At 39.3% G+C, this 24,901-nt stretch overlaps 1 protein-coding gene across 3 annotated transcripts in view; it reads right to left on the bottom strand.

The window, feature by feature from the left end:
• Positions 1–10,127: 10,127 nt before the first annotated feature.
• PRKCE (protein kinase C epsilon) overlaps positions 10,128–24,901 on the bottom strand; it is a 287,273-nt gene continuing 272,499 nt past the window's right edge. For 2 of the 3 annotated variants that reach the window (XM_057396972.1, XM_057396973.1), the window contains exon 15: positions 10,128–13,372. In XM_057396972.1, coding sequence (XP_057252955.1) covers positions 13,226–13,372 — 147 coding nt within the window. In that variant the 3' untranslated portion in view covers positions 10,128–13,225. Of the gene's footprint in view, positions 13,373–24,466; positions 24,497–24,901 lie in introns of all 3 variants that reach the window. The other variant, XM_057396974.1, reaches the window with a different exon arrangement.

The following is a 24,901-nucleotide window of genomic DNA, read 5'->3' as shown; positions in this document are numbered from 1 at the left end:
GCTGACCTTATTCCAGAAGCTGTGGCAAAAGGGGATAAAATGGTGCCACCTCTAGCAAGCTCAATTGCTTCTCTCAGGGTGCTGGAGTATTTACAGCACACGTGTATTAGGACCTGGAGCAATTGTATTTGAGACTTTCTGGTCTTAAGTCATAAGTTTGAGGAATTGCCTGGGCAGGAGACTTAATCTGGTCTTTACTTACACTATGTATAGCACCAGCAGAGAACAAAATCCCCACAATGTGCTTTTTCATTGGTAGTTGCAGTAGCAACATGGATTTCTTAATATAGGGGTAAGTTTGCAAGGCCAATTCATCTCTTTCCCTGTGACTCTCAAAACACATTTCTATCTTCACAGAACAGCAGAGGACTGATCAGTAGTCACAGCAGCTACTGACAAACCCACAAGTATTTGGAGTAATTTCCCCCCCCAAGTTTGCATAGATCTACTTTGAAAAAGATTTCAAAGAGTCGATCAGTGTTTGGTCATTGGGCATCTGTGACAGAAGATGACTAAGTGAATCAGTAGTTCCTTTCACTTATAATCACTCATTGTGAGCACTGGGTAGCAGTTGCACAAAAGTGTATAGCTACTTTTATTATAGACGGGAACGAGCTTTCAAAGCAAACTGAAGGGCAAATGCTGCTGCTCAGAACAACCATTAGCCTTCTGATAAGTCTCTCTTTGATATCCAAAGTGGTGCGTTCCAAGAGCACATGCTATTAACTGCAGTGCCATGAAAACTGGCTGGCTCACATGCAGGATTGTAATTCTGGTAAATATGTTTCCTTTAACATACTTTTAGCAGTGAGGAGGAAAAGGGGTTGTGGGGAAGGAAAGAGGTGTGAGGTAGCAAAACAAGGCAGAATGCCAGCATTTTCTTTCAGTCGGTGCTCTTACCTATTAAACAATTTTGCCAAATCAAAGACATGAATTACTGCACTGTTCCCCAGAGTCTGATGCAACTCTCTTCCCTCACTCCGAGCCTGCAGTCAGCTGGTATCATTTTGCAGGCTCAGAGAGCTGTGATTTACAGTCTGGGGGATACGAACTCAACAGTTGGATCACCAGTTTAGGAACTTTCAAAGCACATCACCGGGTGCCTGTTCTTTCAGGATGTGGCTTGGCAGATGCCAAATGAAATTCACCCAGCTTTCCACCTCCATTAAATGTTGGCTGGTGGGTAACTACTCCTCTGTGTTTATATATAGTCGGTAGTATCATCATTGTTCTGCGCTCCTGTAATGAAACAATTTCTTCTCTGCTCCTGCTGTGAATGACACTGAATGAATTGTATTATCTTAGCCAAAGTCACAGCAGGCACTGGGTCAACGGGTAAAACTGCCCAGCATAGCAAGAAATCTCACCCAACAGCTCAATCTCCAGCTGTTGACATGAACTGGAGGAGAAAAAAAATAGAAAGGAAGATGAGGGAATAGACAAAATTAGGTGGAAGGAAAAAGAAATTGACATCAGTAGGAAAATAGCCAGAAATGGACTAAACCCAAAGCAAGGCACACAGAAAACAGTCCAAGAGAGTGCTTCTAACAGGTAACCTGAATTTCCACATTGCCGAGGAGACTGGGCTGCAAATAGCTTCGTATTTTTGCAGGGCATGGAAATCACAGGAACAAAGGGAAGTTTCAGCAAATCAACTGCTAGTTCATCAGCTCTGTTGGAGAAATACTGAGCATGCTCAGTTCTTTGAATATTGCTGCAGAGGTACGAATTGCTCATCTGTGATATCTGCCCGGCATCTCTGGGGTCCACATCTTGGAAAGTAAATCCAAGAATGTCTGTTTGTAAAAAACACCAAAACCAACTGCAAACCCCCTAAAATGCTATAGTTCTGTCAGCCCCATAATTTATTACTTTCCACACCCAACGATAAGAAAGGAGGCGCTGACCTGTACCATGTCTGCAAGTCCATAGGATCTCTTCAGGAGACTGATAAGTGCACCAGGAATGTTTGCCTGTGATCACTCTTTGCCTAGCATAACTCTCGATGCTGGTCCAAGCATGATGGCTACAGGGAGCGTGCCTATAGGCCATTCCTAGTTGGGTGATGTTGTTCATGTCTGAGTGGGAAGAGTGGTTGCCGTTCAGTCCTGGAGGTGATGTAGGCTGCTTGCTGGAGGACAAGACATTCTTGACCGAAAGCACTGGCAATTCTTCTGTTGCTTTTGTTGGGTGGGTCATTTAAACATTTGGTTTTTATCTTAATTCCCTATGGAATTTCTGCTGTAAACTGCAGACCTCCTCAATAGTGCTTTTTAAAAAAATCCACCTTTTAAGAACTTAATTTTATATCTCATTTGAATCACTACCTTTGAACCACTACTCTTCCAGTGACTGCATCCTCTAATTCATCATGCCAGCACTAGACCAGCACCAATTGCAAGACAGGGCAATAAACCCACTGATTCATTGTCCATTAGTTATTTCTCACCTTTGCAAGGGTGTTCCCAGAGCCTGTTCATTTAAGAAGTGGGTAGGTGACCTGAGATGAACTGTTCACCCCCACCAAGGACAGTCTTTCCTCCTTCTCCCACCTTGCCAGTTCAGCAACCACACAGCTTGCCTTCATCTGTCCAGCATGTCCTTTTATGAGCTAATTTAGCTTTTTAACATGGCAGGGAACTGACTCATGAAAATAATAAGGTTGTTTCCTATCAGATTAGTAAACTGGATTGTCTCAACAGAGGTCAAGAAATTACCAGAGCCAGCACAAAGCAAGCAGTGTGAACAGGTCAGGAAGGGGAACTGCTCTCTGTGCAGTGCCATGTACTAAACAGGCTCTACACATTGTAAATAAGAGAGTGGGTGCTGACCTACACCATTTCCCATAAATGTGTTTCAAGGAACTGATAAGCAGAGAGGAAGAATGGAGTACAGCACCTAGCACACTTGAATCCTGGCTCACAGTGCCCAAAAAGTTGGGATCACAGGGCTGAGAGATGGGTGGGATCACCCCTTTGAGTCATCATGGGCTGATAGGCTGGCTTAACTATCGCAGCACACTACAACTACAAAGATCTTCTGGGCTGAATAAAAAGAAACCCACTAAAATGTCAGCTTGGTCTGCCAGTAACATTATGCAAGTTTTCTATTCTGAAAAATTCCTGGTAAATTAAAATATTCCCTGAATACAGAAAATACTTGCTTTAGTATAACTTCCTGTTTTCTACATTGAGGTTAATGAGTTACTAAATAGATCTCATATTTTTTTTTATTGCATTATTTTGCTTTATTGCCTTTGATGTATGAAAAGTTTTTCTTGCTTTGCTAAACAAACAGGAAGGAAAACACTGAAATGACCCAGTGTGTCCATTTGGTGCAGCATCATGATGCCAGTGGGCTAATCACCATGGACTGGCATTGTAACTCTTTACATGATGATGTCCCTACCTTTTGTTGATGTTTCCATCATGAAGAAACACATGTATTTTCCTTGTGTGAGGATACATGCAACACCAGTAACAGAAGTCAATTCTGTTTTGTATTAGAACAATCCATCTCTGCTGTTTTGGGGAAAGCCCTAGCTCGCTATCTGTCCTATGTTACTAACACATAGGCTGTAAAGCTTGGATTTCCTGCAGTATTTCAAAACCACTGTGCTATTGGATTTAAAAATCATGTCCTTGAAAGAGCTGAATGCGAGAACCTTATGAGATACTTTTGGGAAGGAGATGGTGGCAGAGTGGTAATCCCAATGGAGGAGACCATGTGGTGTATTTTCCACAGACGACGACCTTTGGGTTTTTGTTTCAATTTGCCTCCAGTATATGTCAAATGGTGTACATACAGCCTGATTTAGCTTTAAACCAGATTGATCTTTACTCCTAGCAATGTTGAGTTCTCAGCTGATTGTAAACTCTTCTCCCTCAGGTGCCACATAATATTTGAACACAAAGCTGCACTGCTGAGGTGACAGTACCCACACGAGCTATTTTAAACATAGCTTGGGCATAACATCTTCGAAGCAGGCATCCACTTTGAATTCTTGTTTTCTCCTGCTCTTAGATTCTATCCAAGATTCACGTTTCCTCCCTTGATCACCTGCCAGCAATCTTCTCACTGTTCTCTTTGATCACTGGAAAGCTCTCCTGTTCCAAGGGGATTTTTCATCTTGAACTGCTACTGTGTTTTCTGTCCTTCCCATTCTCACCTATGTGCTCTGCAGTCCTCCTGCTGCCATTCAAATAATCATCCTGTCCTTCCACTTGGTACTTTGAACGATGATGTCCAACGACATCCTGTTTCATGCCAGAGCAAGCTTCAATCTTGTCTGCTCACCCTTGGCAAGGCACAGCCATCATCTGTGAATGCCTGATAGTGTGTTAATGAGGTGCTCATACACCAGCCATGGCTGCTTTACAGGCTTCCACCAGGAGCAACTCAAGGGTGGGTGTTTTCCCAGGTGTTAGGCAGGAGGTGGCCTCAGCAGTTTCCCCACGATCAGCAGTGCATCTCAAGGTCTTGCATTCTTCCACTTCCCGGTTCTTTCACTGAGGAAATCGTGTTTATTGCTAAGTACAATTTTGCCTTAGTAATGCATGGTTTCCAGCAGAATTCCTGGAATCTGCTGTTTACAAGCAGGGTCAGAGGTTACAGAAATACTTTCAATTTGCATATGAGCGATATACCAGGAGGTTTTTTGCTCCTGCATAGTGTTTAAGCTATATGACAACTGCATTTTTATTGGTGTTGATAACCTCCCTGGCTCTGAAATCAAACTTGTTCAGCTGTGTGGGTGGTTCAAATTATTGCTAGACAGCTCAGTAAATGAAAATTAATACCCTCCATTCCTATTCATCACCCAGACTCTTCTCCCAACACAGGAAGGAATATTAACAAGAATAAAAAAAACCTAAAGCTCTCATATTTGAAGTCTTGCAGCTGGAGATCCTCTCTCTCTGTGTCAACCAAATACATGATGGCAGCATTATTATCCACTGCAAAATGCTCCTGTGGTGTGTTACTCTTATCCCTGAGCAAGCAGATGAGAAAAAAGGATAATGTGGTGGAGATGAGCATCTTGACAGTTCACCACTTGGTATGGGCCACTCAGAAGGCTAAGGGCTGACAGTACACAGGCTTTCAGCAGGGATATATTGGGAGGATGTTGTATGTAAGTTGACTCCTTCTGGAGGAAGGAGATTTCTCTGGTGATATTAAAGACTGATGGTTTAATGCTGCTTTTGTAGCCTTTCAACTTGTCAGAATAATGATTGTCCTGCACGGTTTTCCATTTCTTCTCCCACTGAAGTCAGTATGTATCCAGCTGCTGTCTGATCAAGCCAGCACTGGTGATGTGCAGCAGAAGGTAGGGTCGTAACAATCTTTTATCTATAGTGCAAGATGACTCTGCAATTAACAATATGAGGGGCTTGCTATACCATGGACTTTGGATCAGCACTTTAATGCACATATTTGGTAGACTGAGCACACTGGTGATTCTAGCAGGCTGTTTCTATGACCAGAGATGCTTTAAATGCTTTTAATACACATCAGACTGTATTTCATAGCACTCAAACATAGAGTTTCCTGGTGACAGCTGAGTAAAAAGTTGGCAATCTATCTGGGATTGGAAGTGGAAAAAAAATCCCCTGTTCTAGAACACCAGTTTTCCAGTGAGGTTCCTGTAGTCTGGAAGAACTGATCTTGGGGTTACCCAGAGCCTCAGAGTTCATCAGGTAAGAGATGGTGTTGGACGGATTTCATAGCACCCTGTACCTTGGTAGAGCAGCATCATAAACCATGACCAAGCCTTATAACAGCAGAATTCAGTACCTAGGAAGTTCAGCTCCTGTCCTTTACACAGGGATAATAAAAGTGCAGCTGCAATGCACTAGCGTGTAAGGGGGTAGCATATAATTTAATTAAAGAAAAAATGTCTCCACATTATTCCAACAACTTTAAAGGTCTTAAGTTTGCTTCCAAACAGGACCGTGATCCCCACCCTAACACAAACATTTACCTTAGTGAGATTTGCATAATCTCTTTGACACTTAATCTGCTCACCTTAATCAACCACAACGTTATTTAGAAAAACGTAGCTTCATGTGCCTGGTATCTTTGCCTACTTCTTACTGCTCATTAACTAAAAATCAACAGAAACTGTTCTTTTCTAATGTACCAAAGACTCAGAGTAAATACCCTTTCTAGAACACAGAGGTTCTCAAACTTTGCCTGGGTGTAACCATGCTATAATAAAAAGCTTATCCGTTGTAAAACCAATCCCTGTCCCCCTTACGCATCCACTGCATCTCATTGCACACAAATTTTGACTGTCTTTTGGCTTAGCAACTGAAAAGAGGCATGAAAACATGAAAAGAAGGGGACTCCAAGCAGCCATGAAGCTCTTTCACAGGAGACCACCAGTAGGTATTTTAGTGAAGCATGGTTTGAAACACACCTTGTGCTTAGAAACACTTGTACAGCGAGAGCACTGCCTTGCTTCACTTCTCGCTTCATGTGCTTTTTCTAGCACTTCTGCTGACTTTATACTAATGCAATAAGAAGCCAATCATAATCACAGCACCTAGTTTCACTTTGCTGATCTGTAAAATAGCCATAATTGTACCTCTCCTATTGGAGAATTTTGAAGTCTTGAGCTCCATGCCATTCACCTCAATGAAATCAGGAGGTTGCTTAGTGAACTGTACTGATCTCTTTCTATGCGAAAGCAGAACTAACGAGTGCATTTCTGACATTTAGACACACTTCTTCATGTGGATATTGCAGTCTCTGCCTCTCTGTAACTGTCACCATCTGACAGACATATTTGAACAGGCATGTCTTGATTGCCACTCGAGGAATACCTGGCTTATTCCTAGAAGGTTGTCAAGGGTACTTACATAAGGTGACCAAGCTAAGCTAACAGCTTGTGTATGCCAAAAGCGGGACTCCTGTTCTTTACTTTCCCCCTTGTGGCACCAGTCCTGGATGCACGGCACCTTTGGGTAACATTTTGTCTTAGTAGGTTTAGAGAAATGAGAATGTACATTGGCATCAGCCTGGCTGTTACTAGCAGCTTTAGTCTTACCTTCATCCTATAGTACCTAAAACACTACATCAGATGTAGTATTGGATGGTGATGAGACATGAACGCAATGCTTAATTCAGTTCTCAACCCAGTGCTCAAATCAGCAATAGACTTAAGGTCACTGACTTTCTTCCTAACTGATTTTTTTTCCAAGGTTTAAACATCTGTGTACAAATGTGCAAATTCTTTAATGCTTTTCCAAATTTTGGACAGTCTTGCATAATCATTTCACAATATTTATCGTGGCAGCTTGTGCTCTACCTCAGGCTGCTGCTCTTATCTCCTGCTTCCACAGCAATGATGAGGTAAAAGGAAAGACGGAGTGGGAACTATTTTGGCACACAAATATATTTTCCCAGCGTGCTAAGAAAACCCTTATCTTTCTCCCCTTCATTGTAGCTAATGTGTCAAAAAAAGGGGTATTCAGGAATACAGTAAGAGCCTGTATGGATAGCAGTGGAACAGAGCATGTCCTTTATCTTGATTTTGGAATAACACTTGCTGTATGCAATGTTCTAATAAGCAAGCTAGGGAAAAATAGTCTAAACATAGCTATATATAAGAGTTACAAAAGCAGTAGGAAAACCATACTGAGAAGGTAATCATCAAAGGCTTACTGCTAAAATGGAAGCCTGCACTGAGGAAGCTTTTTGCACCGCTTTAATTCCTGTTTAACGTATTTTCTTTACGTCCTGGACAGAACCTATCTTCCTTATGACTGGAGAATCTGAAAGAAAGCATGCATATTAGATTTACAACCGCCACTGCTCTGGGAATCTGTGAAATAACTGAGAACAAACTTGGGTTAAGAAAAACATGTAAAACCATAACAAAACCCCAAACACAGTACTCATGGTAATAACCCACGTTACATCCACATACTGAATATGACATGTAATTCTACTCCCCATCTTCAAAAGGGATGCAGTACAACTAGAAAAGATTCATAGAACGTTGACAGTGACCAAAAATATGGGATGTGTCTTTATGAAGCTTTTTTACTGACAGGGTAAGACTTTTCAATCTGAAAAAGAACTGGCTGAGGAAGTGGCCTATAAAATTCTGAGTGGTATAAAAAAGGTGAACAGCAAATATTTGTTTATCGTCTTTCAAAGAAAGACCCAAGCAATATAAAATGGAATTATGCTTGGGTCTAAATACACAAAAGGAAATATTTTTTAACATAATGACTAGTTGAGCTGTGCAGCTCTTTCCCACAAAAAGCTGACATTGCTCAAAACCTGACTGATCAAAAGAAGGTTTATTCAGAGATATTCAATACAACAAAGACCATCTATTTCAGAACATCATGGAGTCAAACTGCTGCAGGCAGAATACCATCTTGTGCTTTCTTCTTCTTAGATTTTTTCACAAGTATTTTCTATTTCTTATGCTTTTATACTGCTATAGCTACAACAAAAGCTGACTTCTTGATATCTAAATAGTGCATGTTACTGCTTAAGCTACTGACCATTACCAAGAGCAGGACACCTGACCTGAGGAATGTTTGGTTGCTGCGCTGAATGATGTTTGGGAGCAATGTCTGAGCAGCCAGTATGGCTCCTTTGATTATATGAATATGTTATTTATATTACTCAGATTAATAATTTATTATTCCTGTAGGATGTCCACTCTGATCTAATTTATTCTCATTTTCTCCTCATGCCTGGGATAAGGCATATTCACCCCATGTATTTTTAATTAAAGATGAAGATCCAAGCTGAATTTACATAGCTACTTCAAGTTAGGATATGTCCACCTATTCAGTGCTTTAATTCACTATTGGATAATTATTCTGAGTTTGTTCAGTTTGTTTAGGTGCTTATCAGATTGATTTACTCATGTAACCAACTAGACTATTAGGAGGCTAAAACCATTTTCGAATGTAAAGCGGTCTGACAGTCGCTGTTTGGAAGTCCACAGAAGCAGACAGATACATGCTGAGACTCCTCTCAGCTTTCAGGACCACATTTACAGTATGGGCAGTCAATCAGACTGCGATTCATTCCTCTTCAACAGACTGCTGTCTTTCCAAATTCTGCAGTCCATCAGCAAGGATAAAACTCTTTTGAACAGACATCAGTTACAGCATTATGACAAAACATGATATGGATTGATGTATTTGGAGACCAATGATGCTTATTGTTTGTAAGGTGAGGGTTAAGTTTTCATATGCTTTTAAGGTTGCATAACATATCCAGAAAATCAGGATGTTACATAGTTGTTTAACTGGTAAAATCTGTGTGTCAAAGCTTATGCTAATGCTGTCAACATAAGATTTGGAATATGCTCATAAGCACCAAACACTTTCAGTGACTTCAATAAGACTCAGCATGAAGGAAAAAGAATGGAGGTTTATGCAAAAAACTGCAATTTGAGGAGAAAACACTCTTTTTATTTTCCATTTTGTTTTAAAGCTGGTTAGAGTACCTAAGTGGAATGATTGTTAACTGGATTTAGTGCCAGAGTATCCTGACAGCTGATCTACTGAAACGGAAGCTAAGAATTTTAAACCATGAAAATGGAAAGTATTTGAGGTGCAAATTGAAACTCAATGAAAAACTGAAATATTTCAGACAATGTCACATTGACAGATTAAGGTAAATGAATCATTTAATAAGATCTATGATCCTAACTAATTAAACATATGCACACTATTAATCCCTCTAATCAACGCAATTAAAGACTAAAGGCGTCTCAAGTGTTTGTATACAAAGAGCTCCACTGAAGTGAGTTTTAACAATGCAGCTAAGCAGAATGCTGGGATCAGTCAGAACTCAGTGACCATCATGTAGATGGTAAGCAGGAATATCTGTAAACTCACCTGCTTGGTGCTTTTGAGGTAAATGTTAGATTAACCACAATAAATAGAGTTCACACACTGTTACCTGTGTTTCTCTTGGAGTATTGAGTGATTCACAGATGAGGTTCCTGTTAGCAAATCCTTCCTTTGCAAAATGTCCACTCCTAAAAGACAAGCTCATGGTATTTTGTATAACATGTAACAGGAAAAATATTCATCCTTCATCTTTCTTTCTTCCTCATTACGAAATACTCAGGAAAACTTTGGGGAAAAAAATAAGATTTAACATCATTGTATTTATTAGGTTCCGAAACAATACACATTCACATCCTTTTGAATACAGTACATTTGGCACAGTAATAATGTTTACGATGAAAGAACACTAATGAATGGCAAGAGATTCAAATTACATCCATAAGAAAAAAATTCTGTACAAATAAATCCTCACAATAAAAAAAACACCCTACACCCCCCCCCCTCCCCCCAACTGAATGCATTTTATATCTAGCCAGAACTATTCTGCACATAATTTAAAAAGAGGTAATTTGTAAGCCTTTTTTTGGAGAGAATTACTTTTCACCCTACAGAGAAAAATGTGTTTCAATGTTTAAGTAAAGTCTATTTGGGAGGAAAAACAAGAAACAATGGATTCTTTATAATTATTATTATTATTAACAATCTTTTTTTTGGCATTTTGCACTCATTTTACAAAGAAGGAACAGGAAAGATTTTACAGAACAGGCAGAAATGTAACAGAATGTCCATTTTTAAGAATTCTCTTTAAAAAAATGTACAAGGTAACAGACAAACCTTCCGGTGTAAACCCAATGCAGAGGATCTAACTATTTATATTGAAGAAATACCTGCCCATGCAAAAGTTTTGATCTCCTTCACTTTTCTCTTTGCATCCTACCAAACACTGCAGGTGCTGAGGCCTCTTAAATACAAATGTTTTGTATTTATCTCTATGTGAGAAATGGGAATGCAGACTACACGGCTTGCTTACAAAAGCTTTATGGGACGCTTTTATTCCTTCAAAATAAATGCTCAGAGTTTTATGTAAAGGCCTCTTGTTTTACAAACAGTAGTGCACTATCTGATAACTCGTCTTCCTAGCCAGTCTACTCACCTATGGAAAAGAATGCTTTAGCATTGTGATCAGTTCTTGCCTGGATGTCAAAAGCTAACCGTGATGGGAAATGAACAGAGCCAGTGGCGAGACACAAATTGATGGGCAGTTCTGCAATATATTTCTAAAAGAGAAAGAAATTTAAACATTGAGATGATGCAATCATTAAGATGTTTCTGTGCTGGTATGCAGCTCCAGAAGCTATAGTCTTTTCCCAGTACAAAAGATTACTGAAGATAAATTAAATTAAACTAAAGGCTTGATCCATTATTACACCTGTAGGCCAGACAACACATTAATTGATATATCATAATATTTAATATTTTGAAATCATCATAAGAATATATATAATAATTACACCTGAGTTTTAAAAACAAAACAAAATGGAACTGAACGTTGTCATCAGTAACAGGCTATGAGCAGCCAGACGCAAAACTGACACAAACTAAGTCATCTGCTTGAGACCGAAATTATCTCTTAAAGCCAATGGTTCACACTTCGTCCACCAAGATTTGTAACATTCCTTTCTCTTTCCGAGCTCTATCATGTCATAATAGAGTTGAAGAGAACTATACAAGAGATTTAGTATAGCTTAATATATGTCTACATCTTTTATAACAAAAACCTCATCTCTCTGACAGTAACTTGAACCAATACACATACAAGAGTATTGCACATGGACATTATTATAATTATTCTTTCATAGACTAACATTTTAATAGTATGCCTGAACATGCAGCAGTTGATACCTCTATATTCAATGAATTCCACAGGCCTTGCAGCAAACACTATATACAAAATCTCACCTGTACAAAAGGCAAAAAAGCTTCTTTAGTGCCACTTTGCCAATCACAAGTATATATGTTTTTGTGCAGCTGGAAATCCATGTGCAACAATTAAAATGGATTCCAATGACCGCTCACTCAGTCCAGTAAAATATATAATAAAATGACCTCAGCGATACATGTACACAAAAAAAAAGGGAACAAACCAAACCACAGGGTACTCCTGGAAATATAAGTACATAACACTGTTAGCGTATCTACAGGAGGTAACTTCACATTAGTAATATTGTCCACATGAGTTACCATTTCAATTCATACACAAAAAAAATTCAATGTACAACTTTCAGTAATGTCAGTTTGTGAATGTTTGATCTTCCGTTTTTTAACACACCTCCACATAATGCACGTGTAGCCTTATTTTGTGTCTTCTAAAAGCGGATTTCTCTTTAGATCTTAAACATAAAAAACAACAAACACAGTAGTATTATGGTTTTGTAAAAGTGTGCAAAAGTAACACACTGCTGAGAAAATAAATATAAATAAGAAAGTATCAGCTTAGCTACAATGGAAAAGGCAAATTTATAATGTTTATAATTAATTTTTATCTCAAATTAACTGTAAACATTTGCAAGCTTGCCATCACATCAATGGCTCTTTTCAATGGATATTCAATTTGGTAACATGGATAGTACACCCAATTGCCTGAAAAACTGTAAAATGCCTATATATAGCTGTGTTAAAGCACTATAGGCTTTTTATTCTTTAGCCCTTTAATAACTATCCATATAATATCTGTTTCTGGCTTTAAATAAAGTTTCAGTTATCTTTGTGACCCTTCTTATTCCTAAGAGTTTTCCATAAATTGCATGAGGAATTTCACCAAAAGCCATAATTGTGCTTCTTTTTCTGGACAGCTTTATTTTAAGTTTGTACCTCGACACGATAAACTCATAGTTGAGGATTACACCTCCACGAAGGCAGACTTCTTTGCTTACCAAAAGGTAACATATTACTTATTTGTTCCACCTTTGAGTACAGATCTCACCATAATCACCAGTGCAGAAGAAACAGTTCTCACCTTTTTAGCTTAAATACATATGTGATTATAGAACGTGATCTGCTAAGTCACTTTTAATAGCATGGCTTCATTTTCCATGGAAAGGATGCAATTTTATCCTCTGGAGAGATCTTAGGAATAAAAGAAAAGTTGCAAATATATGGCAGTGTGTTACATCTACAATTTCTGATACAAAATTATTTTGCATTGCTTTGTGAGACAGAAATTAAGAGTGCTTTCAGGTCAGAAGATTAAAGGAAAAGAAAACAATAAATATATATTTTAATTGGGGATATGGGCTCAGGGTAAGAGAAGTAGTTCTTGATCTACTGAGTCTCAGTAATTTGACGATCTCTTCAGAATCACTTCTTGCAGCATCATTCATCTGTCAGCCTAGCGTTGTCTATGGCAGTAGCTCCTCTCCAAAATAAGAGAACCCTTTAAATTCTTCTTGATTGATTTGTTTTATAATTGTCTCATCCACTAGCGTTAATACTGGTTCTTCTCGTGTAAAGTCTTGATCAAAGTTATTTACATCCCTTTTGGTTTTCTGAGAAGAAAAATACAAACAAGGTGAATGGTAAAACAGCACAGTAAAATAAGAGGTGCTCTCCCTCCTCTCCATCCCCCCCAGGAAGGCTGAATTTTCTGGAATGGTTGAAATAAAAGAGGAGCTACTTCACACAAAGAATAACAGACATATGAGAGAAGCTACAGGAGCAAGTACTATAAATGAGTTCAGGAGAGGCCACAGAAGCAGTACTATAAATGAGTTCCCAGAGACTCGCGGGTCCCTGACAGGCAGAGGGATAGCAGTATGATGATAAAGCAGGAAGCTGAGATTGGGACTAGTTTAAAAAAAGGCTTTGGCATAGTAGGTGGTACGGCTGTTTCCTTTTAGATTTGAACACAATGATATCTCATTTCAGAGACACAGAGCAAACTCATTTAATTGATTTCCCCACAACATAGCCTACTGTTGCAACTCAAGTTAACTGTTTCTTTATATCTGGCTACGCCCAGCTTTAAAATCAGATTCAGACCTCACAACAGCTCTGTTCAAAATCTTTGAGCTCCACAGTGACAACTCAGATTTCCTAATGTAGATGGATGTCATTTGCAGCACCATGGTAAAGTGTGGAAGTCTGGCTCCAGAGAAATCCACCTCAGAACTCTTCTTTATTTCAATGGCATCGGGATTTCCCCATTCATGTCTAAGGCACCTCGCTCTTTCAGCAAAGTTGGGGCAGCAAAGTGGAACTGTACATGTTCTAGTTGGGATAAGATGTATTAATTACAGGCAGCCTTGGAGGGGCCGATTCATCCTCAGGGTACCCACAACAGACTATCTGTGACTACTTGCATGTAGAAAAACTCAAGGCTACAGGGGAAAACACTCACCATGGTCACTCCCTTGATTCTGGCATTGTTCCTGTTTTCCATGTCAGGAGCATGTTTCAGACATGTACAGCTTCAGGGAACTGGAGGAAGTGTTTTCCTTTACACTGTCTGTTTTCTCTTTGTTTCAAGAAATCTAATAGTTAGCCGAGTGACACTTAATGGAAGCACACTGAAAACTAGCTGTGTCCATCCTGCACATGTGTGAGATTAACATGATACCAGAAATAGAACAGAATAGCTATTTGACTTGCAAAGTAAAATGATAAAACTATAGATTGATACATTATAAATTACATGAATGTATTCCAAATAGGATATATGCCTTTCAGTGTAGGTAAATATTACTATTTTTTGTGTGTATATATATATATATATATGCGTGTATTTTATTCATCAGCTCTATACATATGTTTATATTGTTACATTTTAATTACTTTGTACATAAAGACTGGACATGAAGTGTACGTGACCCATACACTCTGAACTGCATAAGGTATGAGCATTATAGCTTTGGCTTTTATGTTTTTTTCCCAGTCATTTGGGCAAATATTGCAAAACCAGAATGATATCCCATATGAATTTTTAAATACATTACATTGCAACTATGTCTACATTCCTCTGGTTCTCCATGTCCTACTGTAGTATTTTCATACACTCATACAATGAATTTGCTGCAGGAATAGCCACTAAAGCAGAAAGAGGTAAGTGAATATTTGTAGAAAGCAGAATTCAAATTCAGAACTACAATTATGTGCAAGAGAAAAGTGACTACACTCACACTTTAACCATAAGCTATCCACGGCAAATAAGCTCTGGATTAGCTGAGAAATACAGTATGTATTATTTTCAGGTTTTTATGCTTTTTCATTTGTGAAAAGTGTCATTTCCTTGCTGAAGCTAAAAGAGTAAGATGATAAATTCCTTTAAGACTAGCAGGGGCAATTAATTCCCAATACCTCCTTTTTCCATAAAACCACCACTGAGATTTGTGAAGGTTTTAGGTGAAAAAGGGCAGGTGAGTACATCTGACAAACTGTCCCAACATCGCTGTACCTAGATCCTATTGATTAAAAGTACTTGTACTTCCAGTAGAACCTGGAATCTCAAACACTTCTGAACCAACAACCAAAAGTATCTGCTTAGATTAAGAAGCCTATCATGTCTTAAAATATGCCTTCAAGACCAAAGAAAGACATAGAAGTTTCTATTTTCTCAAATTTTTAAACAATTCCATGTCTTTTTGGCAGCATACATGTAAATCACCCAATTTATTAACAGGACAAGTATGGAGCAATCTAAGATTGCAAGGATACGCTTTGATGAAGTGAGATTAAATAAATCACAGGGAACAAAAGTAAGCAGATTAAGCCACACAAGACAAAAGGCAGAGTTCATAACAAGCACTTCTTTTCAACACAAAGCTTTATTTGAGAAATCATCCTTAGCAATTTAGGCACTTTCTTCCTGAAGCTATGACTATTTTGCAAGGCCCCAACTGCTAAGACGAAACAGGTCTGGCCACATTTCTGCTCCTATTGCTATTTTAAGGCACTTGCACTGTGAATACTCTATAGGCCAACAGCATGAATCAATATATAGTTGCAGCATGAGGGCTCAGGATGAAGGTATGAAGGGCTGTGGCTTTCTCCTAGCAGAGAAGCTGAGAAAAGAAGGAAGTTCTGCAAGGAGAATATATGAAGGAAACAGAGTGCAGCTATTATCCAATCTTGTAACATCAAAAAAAAATCATGAAGAAAAAAGGAAAAATATTCAGATTGCCTGGCAAACGCACCATTAAAATGCAGTAATTAAATGGGTGGAATTCTGTTTGTTTAGTCTGCAGCTCCTGAGGCTTTGGAACACTCTATTTTTAACTTTTCAAACTTTTTTCCAAGGAAGACTTTTCAATTTCGGATGACTGAAGAAATTAGGGTTATCAGGAAAAAAAGAACTGTCAAACCCACAGCTGTAAACTGAAACACACTGAAATTCAATTAGGTTTCAGATGCTACTCTTTTTTTCCCCTCTAGATTACCCAAACATCTTGTGTTCAGCATGCATCAGTGCTGCTCGAGAGCAGGGGCACAGCAGCTTCCCAAGAGCTTTCAACAATAGGTGCCAAATTCCACACTGCACTGAAACTGCTCTACTGCAGGCAGCCTGTGGGCAGCCTGTCTCTGACAAAGAGCACCAGCAGTGCCACAGCACTTGTAAGGACTAAAACCGACACGACTCCAATTCTGAATCTCATCTGGAAGACGGCTTCTCCACCAGCAGGCTATCTCTGACAGAGGGAAGGAATACTGACTCTCTACCTCTTGTGCAGGAAACGTGCTGGCTAGCTGATGCAGTGTGATTGCTTCACAGGTCTGAGCACTGACCTATTGTGACCTGCTTATCCTGAGAACACGGTGGACTTGCTTCATGTAGGTGACATGATCTGATTGGATGCAACACTTTACAGGAATAGAACCACTTGGATGAATAAATATTAACACAACCCATCAAGGATGATAATTCTTAAGTCAAGATCATGTTTCATTCTATTCAAAGATAACCACTTCTCTTCAAAGACCTAAAGATACTGAAAATTTTAAAAGACTACCTCTTTATAAAACACCATTTAATCAGCTTTCCTAGCTGGGCTGCACAACTTTGGATAAAGGGATGGATTTATGAGTCAAAATGTTGTTGTTTATTTTTGTCACATAGAATCATAGAATAGTTAGGGTTGGAAAGGACCTTAAGAGATCATCTAGTTCCAACCCCCCTGCCATGGGCAGGGACACCTCACACTAAACCATCTCACCCAAGGCCTCGTCCAACCTGGTCTTGAACACTGCCAGGGATGGAGCATTCACAACCTCCCTGGGCAACCCATTCCAGTGCCTCACCACTCTAACAGGAAAGAATTTCCTCCTTTATCCAATCTAAACTTCCCCTGTTTAAGTTTTAACCCATTACCCCTATCCTGTCACTGCAGTCCCTAACGAAGAGTCCCTCCTCAGCATCCCTATAGGCCCCCTTCAGATACTGGAAGGCTGCTCTGAGGTCTCCACGCAGCCTTCTCTTCTCTTCTCCAGGCTGAACAGCCCCAACTTTCTCAGCCTTTCTCATCTCTTCACACAACTACTAAAAGACTGAAAGGAACTTCATACGCTATTAGTAAGCACATACATAAACTCTTTTTCTGAACTGGTTTTATTTTCACTCCCACTTTGAGAAAAAATTGATTTTCTACCAGCAGTCACAGACTCAAGCTTCAAAACACCCCTCTCCAAAACATGCTTCATAATCTTGCTAGTGTCAAGGATTACCAGCCTTGTCTGTTCATGACTACTAAATTACTGTTCAATTGAATGAATTGCAACAGTGAAAAAAGACATCTGAGTTGATGTTCTTACCACTGAAAATACATTAAGAAAGCTAAAACTTGCCATTCCTTGCATAAATGACATGAACCAGATGTGAGCAACAGGGGCCTTTGGTATTGAAAAGCCACGGAAATTCTTGCAAGAAGGTACCTGACACAGGGTGTTCCAAACCTGCAAAGCTTGGGCACCTCATCCCCTGTGTCATGAGGCCAAGAGGCTCAGTGGACTCTCTTCTGTCTAATAAGGATTAAATTAATTCCCCATCTCAGAGGCATCAAGAGGTATCTCTATCTACTCCATTATTTATTTTCATTTAATTTGAAGAAAACCACAAAAAATCTTTAAGGTCCTTTGCAAACTCAATGGCTGCACTAAACTGGGTTGGAATGGTGCAGTGGTCAAAGACTACTCAGAGAAGAGGAAAGAAAGATGGAAGTGGGGACTAGAAAACAACACTGCCATGAAAGCCTGGGCTTTGTATTTCAGTCTGATTTTGCTACAAATTCCCCAAATGCTGTTTAAATACAACTATAGAAATCTGTTTTAAAGCAATGAATAGATTTCTGTTTAGTTTAGTAGAATGAGGAGTTCATCCAGAACAGACAGCCAATACAAGTAAACAAGGCCAGAAATTAGCATTATAATAATTAAGCAATATGCTGGAAGAAAAAAATACTCTCCTATGATATTTTTCAGTAAGTGGATCTTTTGATCCAAAATATGTGCAAAACTCATCCATGATTCTCAGTTTGAGTTACTGTGTTTTTTCACAGAAATGCAGATGCAGATCATCTTTTCTATGCCACTAAATGAAACATCTTTAACTTTATTCCACTGCAATTTTCTGACAATAGCAGTGCTCGATGCCTCTTCATGTATTTTCAAGCCGGTAGTGAAATCCTGGAGTTTATAGTTCATTTGGGGAGCTTCACTAGTGTAGAACCCGGCTATATCAGCAGCACATCAAATACATGACAGGTAGATTAAATCTGTGCAGCTACAAAGGCACTGGACCGCAGTGCAGGAGGAATAGGATGTGCAGCAGAAGATGTACCTTCTTGTATGTATTACACAGTATCATTTAATTTTATCCAGAATTTTGCTTCAGTAGGAAATGAATGATTCCCAAGTTTCACTCAGTATCATCAAGAACAAATTCCTAGAGCAGGATTATCAGACTTCAAATATTTTATATTTACCTCATCACTGATAAGATTTTCAGATTAATTTGTTCAAGACAAATGGAAATTCATGACATCAGGCAAACTTTTTTGAAGCACAAGGTCATGTGGCAAACCTTACATTATCACTGTGCTCTCATTCACCTCTCTTTATTATGATAAAAAAAAAGCAGCAAAGGCGGAGATCACTCTGCACCAGTGACTGGATCTCTCTTCACAAACACGTAGTTGTTTCTAAAAAGCTGAGACCAACTGTAGTGAGCAGTCATTTTTGCACATAACTTATTCTATATACGAAGAAAACTGTGAGAAAAACATCACTCCAGGCCTGTCTTTCCGATTATCCTTGTGATGCCTCTTCACAGTCTTTGCACACCTTGAGAATCTGTATCAGAATGAGAAGCATTTCCTAGAATGTCTTATTTCAGAAGATGTGGAATATATATTACAAGAATAACTTATTACTTTTTTTTTCAGCATGTTAATTGCTCTATTCGCACATGGACGAGTTAACAACAGATCAGCCATGAGCTGCAGTATATTCAGCTGAAGGTTATGATGATAAAAAGGGTTTTGAATCCAAGCAGTTTTTACGGGTATACCTACATTCATTACCTCCCAGCAGGAGGTGAGGTTCTACGCTCCTAGATGATCCTTCCCTTAGATGTAAAGGGCACCAAATTAAGACAAAGAGCGGAAAAAAGTCCCACTCAATAAAGATTTTACTGGGCAGTGAAGCAGTTGGCATGACAAGCACGCCAAACTAAGCAGCCTCCAATTTAATCTGTTATGGAAATACACAGATATTTAATAAACACCAAGCTAGTTCACAGAACTATGAATTTTAAAAGGGATTATTTGTGATCCAGTAAGCTGAAACTATCTTTATACTGAAACAGTATGCATCTTTCCTAGGGGAAATGGGTCAAGTAGGAATAACCTAAACACCTAGGGGTACAAACATTTAATGACTACATGGCCAAAATGGCAGCCTCATTGTTTCACTTTTCCATATCCTTTCTCCTATCCTGCACCCCAAAACTGCCACAACAAAACAAACAGCAAGACAAACAAAATGAAAGCTGTGCAGGTTCACTGACTACCTCCCTGTGTCCCCAGTCTGGACAGTGAACCTCACCAATAAGAAGTTGCTGCAAAACTGTTATCCCCTATGGCCTTACTTGAGTATGGCTTTAACATGAACTACATTTACACAGCACTAAAGAAAGCTATATATATCAAAACTACTTTGTTCACAGCCCGATTGCTAAACCACAACAGTTATCTCTGTGTAAAACACTGATGGTGATAGATTTCACAGGAGCTGCAGGGGAGGTCAGAACAACAGCTTCCCACCTGTAGTTAGTCCTTTACCCTTGAGATCCATCTTGTCCATATCACCAGGACTTGTTTCCACTATGACTTAATAATGAGATAATCACTTCAAGTAAGCTGAATGGTAGAATACATGGATATTTTAGACTGAAAAAAATTGCAAATATCAAAAAAATACAAAAAATAAAGTTGCAGAAAGTGCTAACATCTGAACTTCTACACTGCATTTTCCCCTTATGGTAGGTTTCTTTGAAGGTTTAACTCCATGGGAAACAATTTTATGTTTCTTCTTGGGGCAAGGAGGAAATATGAGAAGAGAAAGTAATAGAATAATCCTATGAAAATATCCTTCATCTGCACAAAGCAACTCCTATTGCAATTCTATGATCCACATAGAGCACAGATTTTCTATGTGTGCCTCTCTAATTCGCATTATATTGGCAAGCCTCCACTGACATCCTCAACTGCTCTAAGGTCATGCATGATCACCAGTGTCCCCTCTTACATTCTGGCACACATCGGAGATTAGTCTATTTTCACTAGTGTTCTGCATTTTACCCATGGTTGTTACAGCAATTACAGTAGTCAGGGCCGGTGCATCTGCAGCTTTCTAAACCACCGGCTAGTGAGTCCTCAAACACACGTGAAGACGTGTAGCACTTTGGCACAAAGGACTGGCTATACCCAGAAAATGGAGCTGACTTGAAAGGAAAACAAAGAGGTGATGCAGGACAGTTGGTAAGTCTAGGGCCCATGTCCCTAGAATTCCAGTGGGTTCCAGGAAACACTCCATAAATTACTGAAAATACCCGAATACAGATAGCCTAGCAGTGCACTAAGGTATTTGACCAGATTAAGATAAAGATCATTAGATGTACTTTGCTTTCCATTCTTTAAGTGATCACAAAGAGAAGGAATAAATTAAGGAGACTGATCCTAGTGAATGATGTAATAAAATAGTTCAAGACTCATATCTCTGACATGTATCCTGAATAAATACTAACTTTTCAATGTTTTATTCTGCATACAGTCACCTATCCCAGCTCCTGAACAAGTTATGAAATTATATAGAGATATATATATAGCAGTATCTTGTGATTCTGAGCCCTTCCTCTATCAAGAAGGCATAAACATGTACTGTGACACTGGGTGCGAAGAAAAATCAGCATGAAAGGTAATAGCGAGCATGTATAGTGGGAGCATAATTCCAAGACTCAGCTGCACACGGGATGGTTCATACTACAGGCTGTCAAGTGGGAATACTACAGAGCTTCTGGCAAGACTGCCTTCTTCAAAACATTTCAGGGAACTCATGCTCTTTGATGACGACCTCCAGCTCATTAGGAATAAAGCTTTTAGTTTGATGTGGATGACACATACGACAGGCTTTCATACAAACGGTGCAGCAGATCTCACCTCTTACAAACGGAGAAAGCTACGCAGTGATGGGTTTATTTTAAGGCTACTGAATTGTTAGAATATTTTACACTCTAATGATTACTTTTTAAGCCTCTGCAAAGACAGACTAAAATAAAGATATATGTGACATTTTAGGAAGTTGCTGAAGCTGTGTTTTGTTTTGTTTGGGGCTTTTGTTTGGTTTCTTGTTATTTTTCTTTTTTCTTTTTAACTAATGAACATGCTTATACGAATTACAGACTGGAAAAACAAGGCATTGCGCAATTACACATGAATGCCTACTGCTTCTGCATCTTAATATATCTCCTTTCCACCCTTCCTTAGGCTTTTTTGGAACACAGTTTTAATGAAAGAGCACAGCAAGACATAGGAGAGTTTGCAGTGACACGGGTTCTATTCTTGAATGTACAACTGCTCTGCTTTGAGCCTCAGCAATTTTCCCCTCACTATGCATCTGACTTTCTTCCTATTTTTGCTCCCTTATACATGGAGTGTGATCTCTCTGTCTATCATCTATGATCTCTTGGCCATGTGTCACTTTAATGGCCTTTTGCACAGTGGAAATCTCATCTTGCTGGGAACTTGAGCTTATTGTGGACCTGAGGGCACAAATTCAGTTTTTCTTTCTTTTTGGTCTTGTCAAATATTAACACAATCCCTCAGAGAGTCATGGGCAGACATCATCTTCAACTCCTTCTTTTCCATAATCCGTAATTAAGCAAAGGGAATCGTTCTGTAGGTCCTTTGCAAACATGAGTATGGTATGCAAATCAAGGAATTAGATCTGCACTTAAGGCTCTTCATAAATATCTAGACAGCGTGTTTCTCTCATCCCACATAATTTAAGCATATGACTCCTGAAGCACGCTGTTGAGAGGACCGGTGCTGAGAGTACAAAGTCTGTGCCTCCACAGTAACAAAATCCCTTGTAACAGCACAGCAGCAGCATAACAACAGGAAAGCAGCAGTTAATGAAGTGCTAGGATTCCTTATCATTTAAAGATGCCTTCCCTGTCCTGCTATTGAAAACAAGTGCCTACACATCAGCTGCTTTAGTCCACCACCTGCATGTCGGCACATATGTCAAAGGAACTAAGTCCTGCGCTAGTATGCTGAGCTCTGAATCATAGGTTGACAGATTTTTGCTGCCTATTTGGACGGTAAGACACTGGTTTAAACTTTATGCTAATATAAAAGGTTCTACATGAGACATAAACCCAAAGCTAAAGCTCTTCTTATACTCTATGATGTTCACTGGGCTCCAGCTGTGAACGGGACTAGTCAACGGACTATCAGCCTTTGACAAGACATCGCCTTTTTTCTGATAAACTCCTCTCCACCGTCTGATAAAGAGCCAGATGCTACTGCTTCTTAAGGCACCTGGTGTTTTGCCACTGGCTTTTAATGACATCAGAAACAAGCCCAACCCAGGAATATTATTTATTACCCACATTAATATCAAAATACTTCTGCTCGAACACTTCAGAATGCACTCTAAGTAACCATGAGAAAATGACTTCACTTTGTGCTTTACTTTTTGAAAACAGCACTGGGGATTAAAGCAGCCAAAAGTGAAACAGAATTTGTCTTATTCTGAGGAAGCCCAAAAGGAAAGCAGGAGCATTCTGGCTGCTTACCACTCCACCCCAGTGGGCACCACTTAACAATGTACATTTAACAGATGCTTAAATGAATCTAATTATTCAGTATGAAAATGTTTTATACAAGACCAGGACTTAACAAAACCAAACAAATACTGCTGGATCCCAGTACAGAATAAAAAGAAGCATAATAAAAGTTGTTTAACTTCTAAATATTTGGGAACCTGGAGTGCTGGGAAGTAGCTTTCAAACTTCTGTAGTTCTAGTGTTGTGGTAATCACAGCTAAAAACAGCTGTTGCAGGCATGGACACTGAAGAGAATAAAACCAAGAAAGAAGACTAATCGAATGAGCAACTTTGGGGAAAACAGAACCTAGTTCCTCCAAACAATCAACATTGAAATCCCTTAAAAATACCAGTTCACTTACTCTTTATTTCTCTTAGTTGTGATACAAGCTGTACATAAGGTCCTTGAAAGCTATATACTTACAGCCTGAGCACATTTAGTGGTTATACAAAGTGCCAAGCTAGCTGAAGCTCTGTAAACCAAGGGAACTTAGTTGAGGGAAGAGGCAGAAGCGTTATGGACTACTCTGCCCTGCCCAGCCACATGCTAGTCCAATTGTTATGAGCTACATTGCAGGGAGTTACCGTACCCTTGTTCACAACAGACTACTGCAAGCTCAACTGAGATGTCTTTACCGCCTGCCAATATCCAGTGCTGCTCTATCAGTGCTGACCTGGCTAACACTTGAACCAGTGTTGGTTTCTGCTACCAGTGTAGCAGAAATCATTTAGAAGCCAGCTGACATTAAATATTCTAATTCACTATACCCTGTGGCAGGGGCAGTGTGTAAAAAAGGAGCTGGACTTCAACATTATGGCTGTTTCTAATTAAAAGGCTGTCCTGAAAGTCCACATTCATTTTTAACTAATTATATTTCAACCGTTGTGAAAAACACAGATTCTTCCCTGCTTCTAAACCTTTTAATTGTACACCACTATAATCACCATGGCGTCACTCTCAGAAGAAAGCCCACTCTTTTCCTATGCCTGAAATGCCTGCAGCAAGTGGGGAATACATAATGTGCAATGTTCAACAATGGTACATGAGGGCCTGAGGTCTCAACATCACTCCCCAGTGTTTTGTCTAAGCAGTAACACTTCATGCAAAAGCATGCAGTATAGCCCCTTGCGTGCTCATCGGCTAAATGCTCATTGCCATGCACTGATGACTGAATGGAAATATATTATGAAACTGAAGGGACACCTCAAGGTTATTAGGCCTAAAAATGGACCTACCTTGACTTTTTCCCCATATTGAAGGCCTTACCTTAAAGAGGGACATTCACACTGAAGCAAACTTGAAAAGAGAGAACATTTATACAAAAAGAAATTTACTTGGCCTGTACTTTTCCTACATTCCTTTTGGTGCTACTGAATGATACTGCATTTTACAGGGCTTCATCCCCACAGCGTAAAGGCTAAGTCATAATTCTGCATGTATGATGATACAATCCACCGTCACCAAAAAATAGAGGCGTGCCAAAAAAACCCCCACCAAAACAGTATCATGACTTCCCAACACAAGGTTCAAAATCCCTTACTAAGAAGGACTGTTAGCAGTCAGGTATGAAAACAAATCTGAGATTACAGAACTTATGTTTCAGGCTAATATACTTGAAAGTTTTCTCCAGAAACGCGGTCCCTCTTTAAGGATTCCAGCCATATTTCACAGTAAGCAGACGGTTGCTGCAGCAATTGAAGC

The sequence above is a fragment of the Pezoporus wallicus genome, unplaced genomic scaffold (genome assembly GCF_028554395.1).
Source record: "Pezoporus wallicus isolate ANWC-B61680 ecotype Strahan unplaced genomic scaffold, APGP_CSIRO_Pwel_v1 contig_8791, whole genome shotgun sequence".
NCBI lineage: Eukaryota > Metazoa > Chordata > Aves > Psittaciformes > Psittacidae > Pezoporus > Pezoporus wallicus.
The sequence above is the reverse complement of the archived record's forward strand: the minus strand, read 5'-3'. Positions and strand labels throughout refer to the sequence as shown.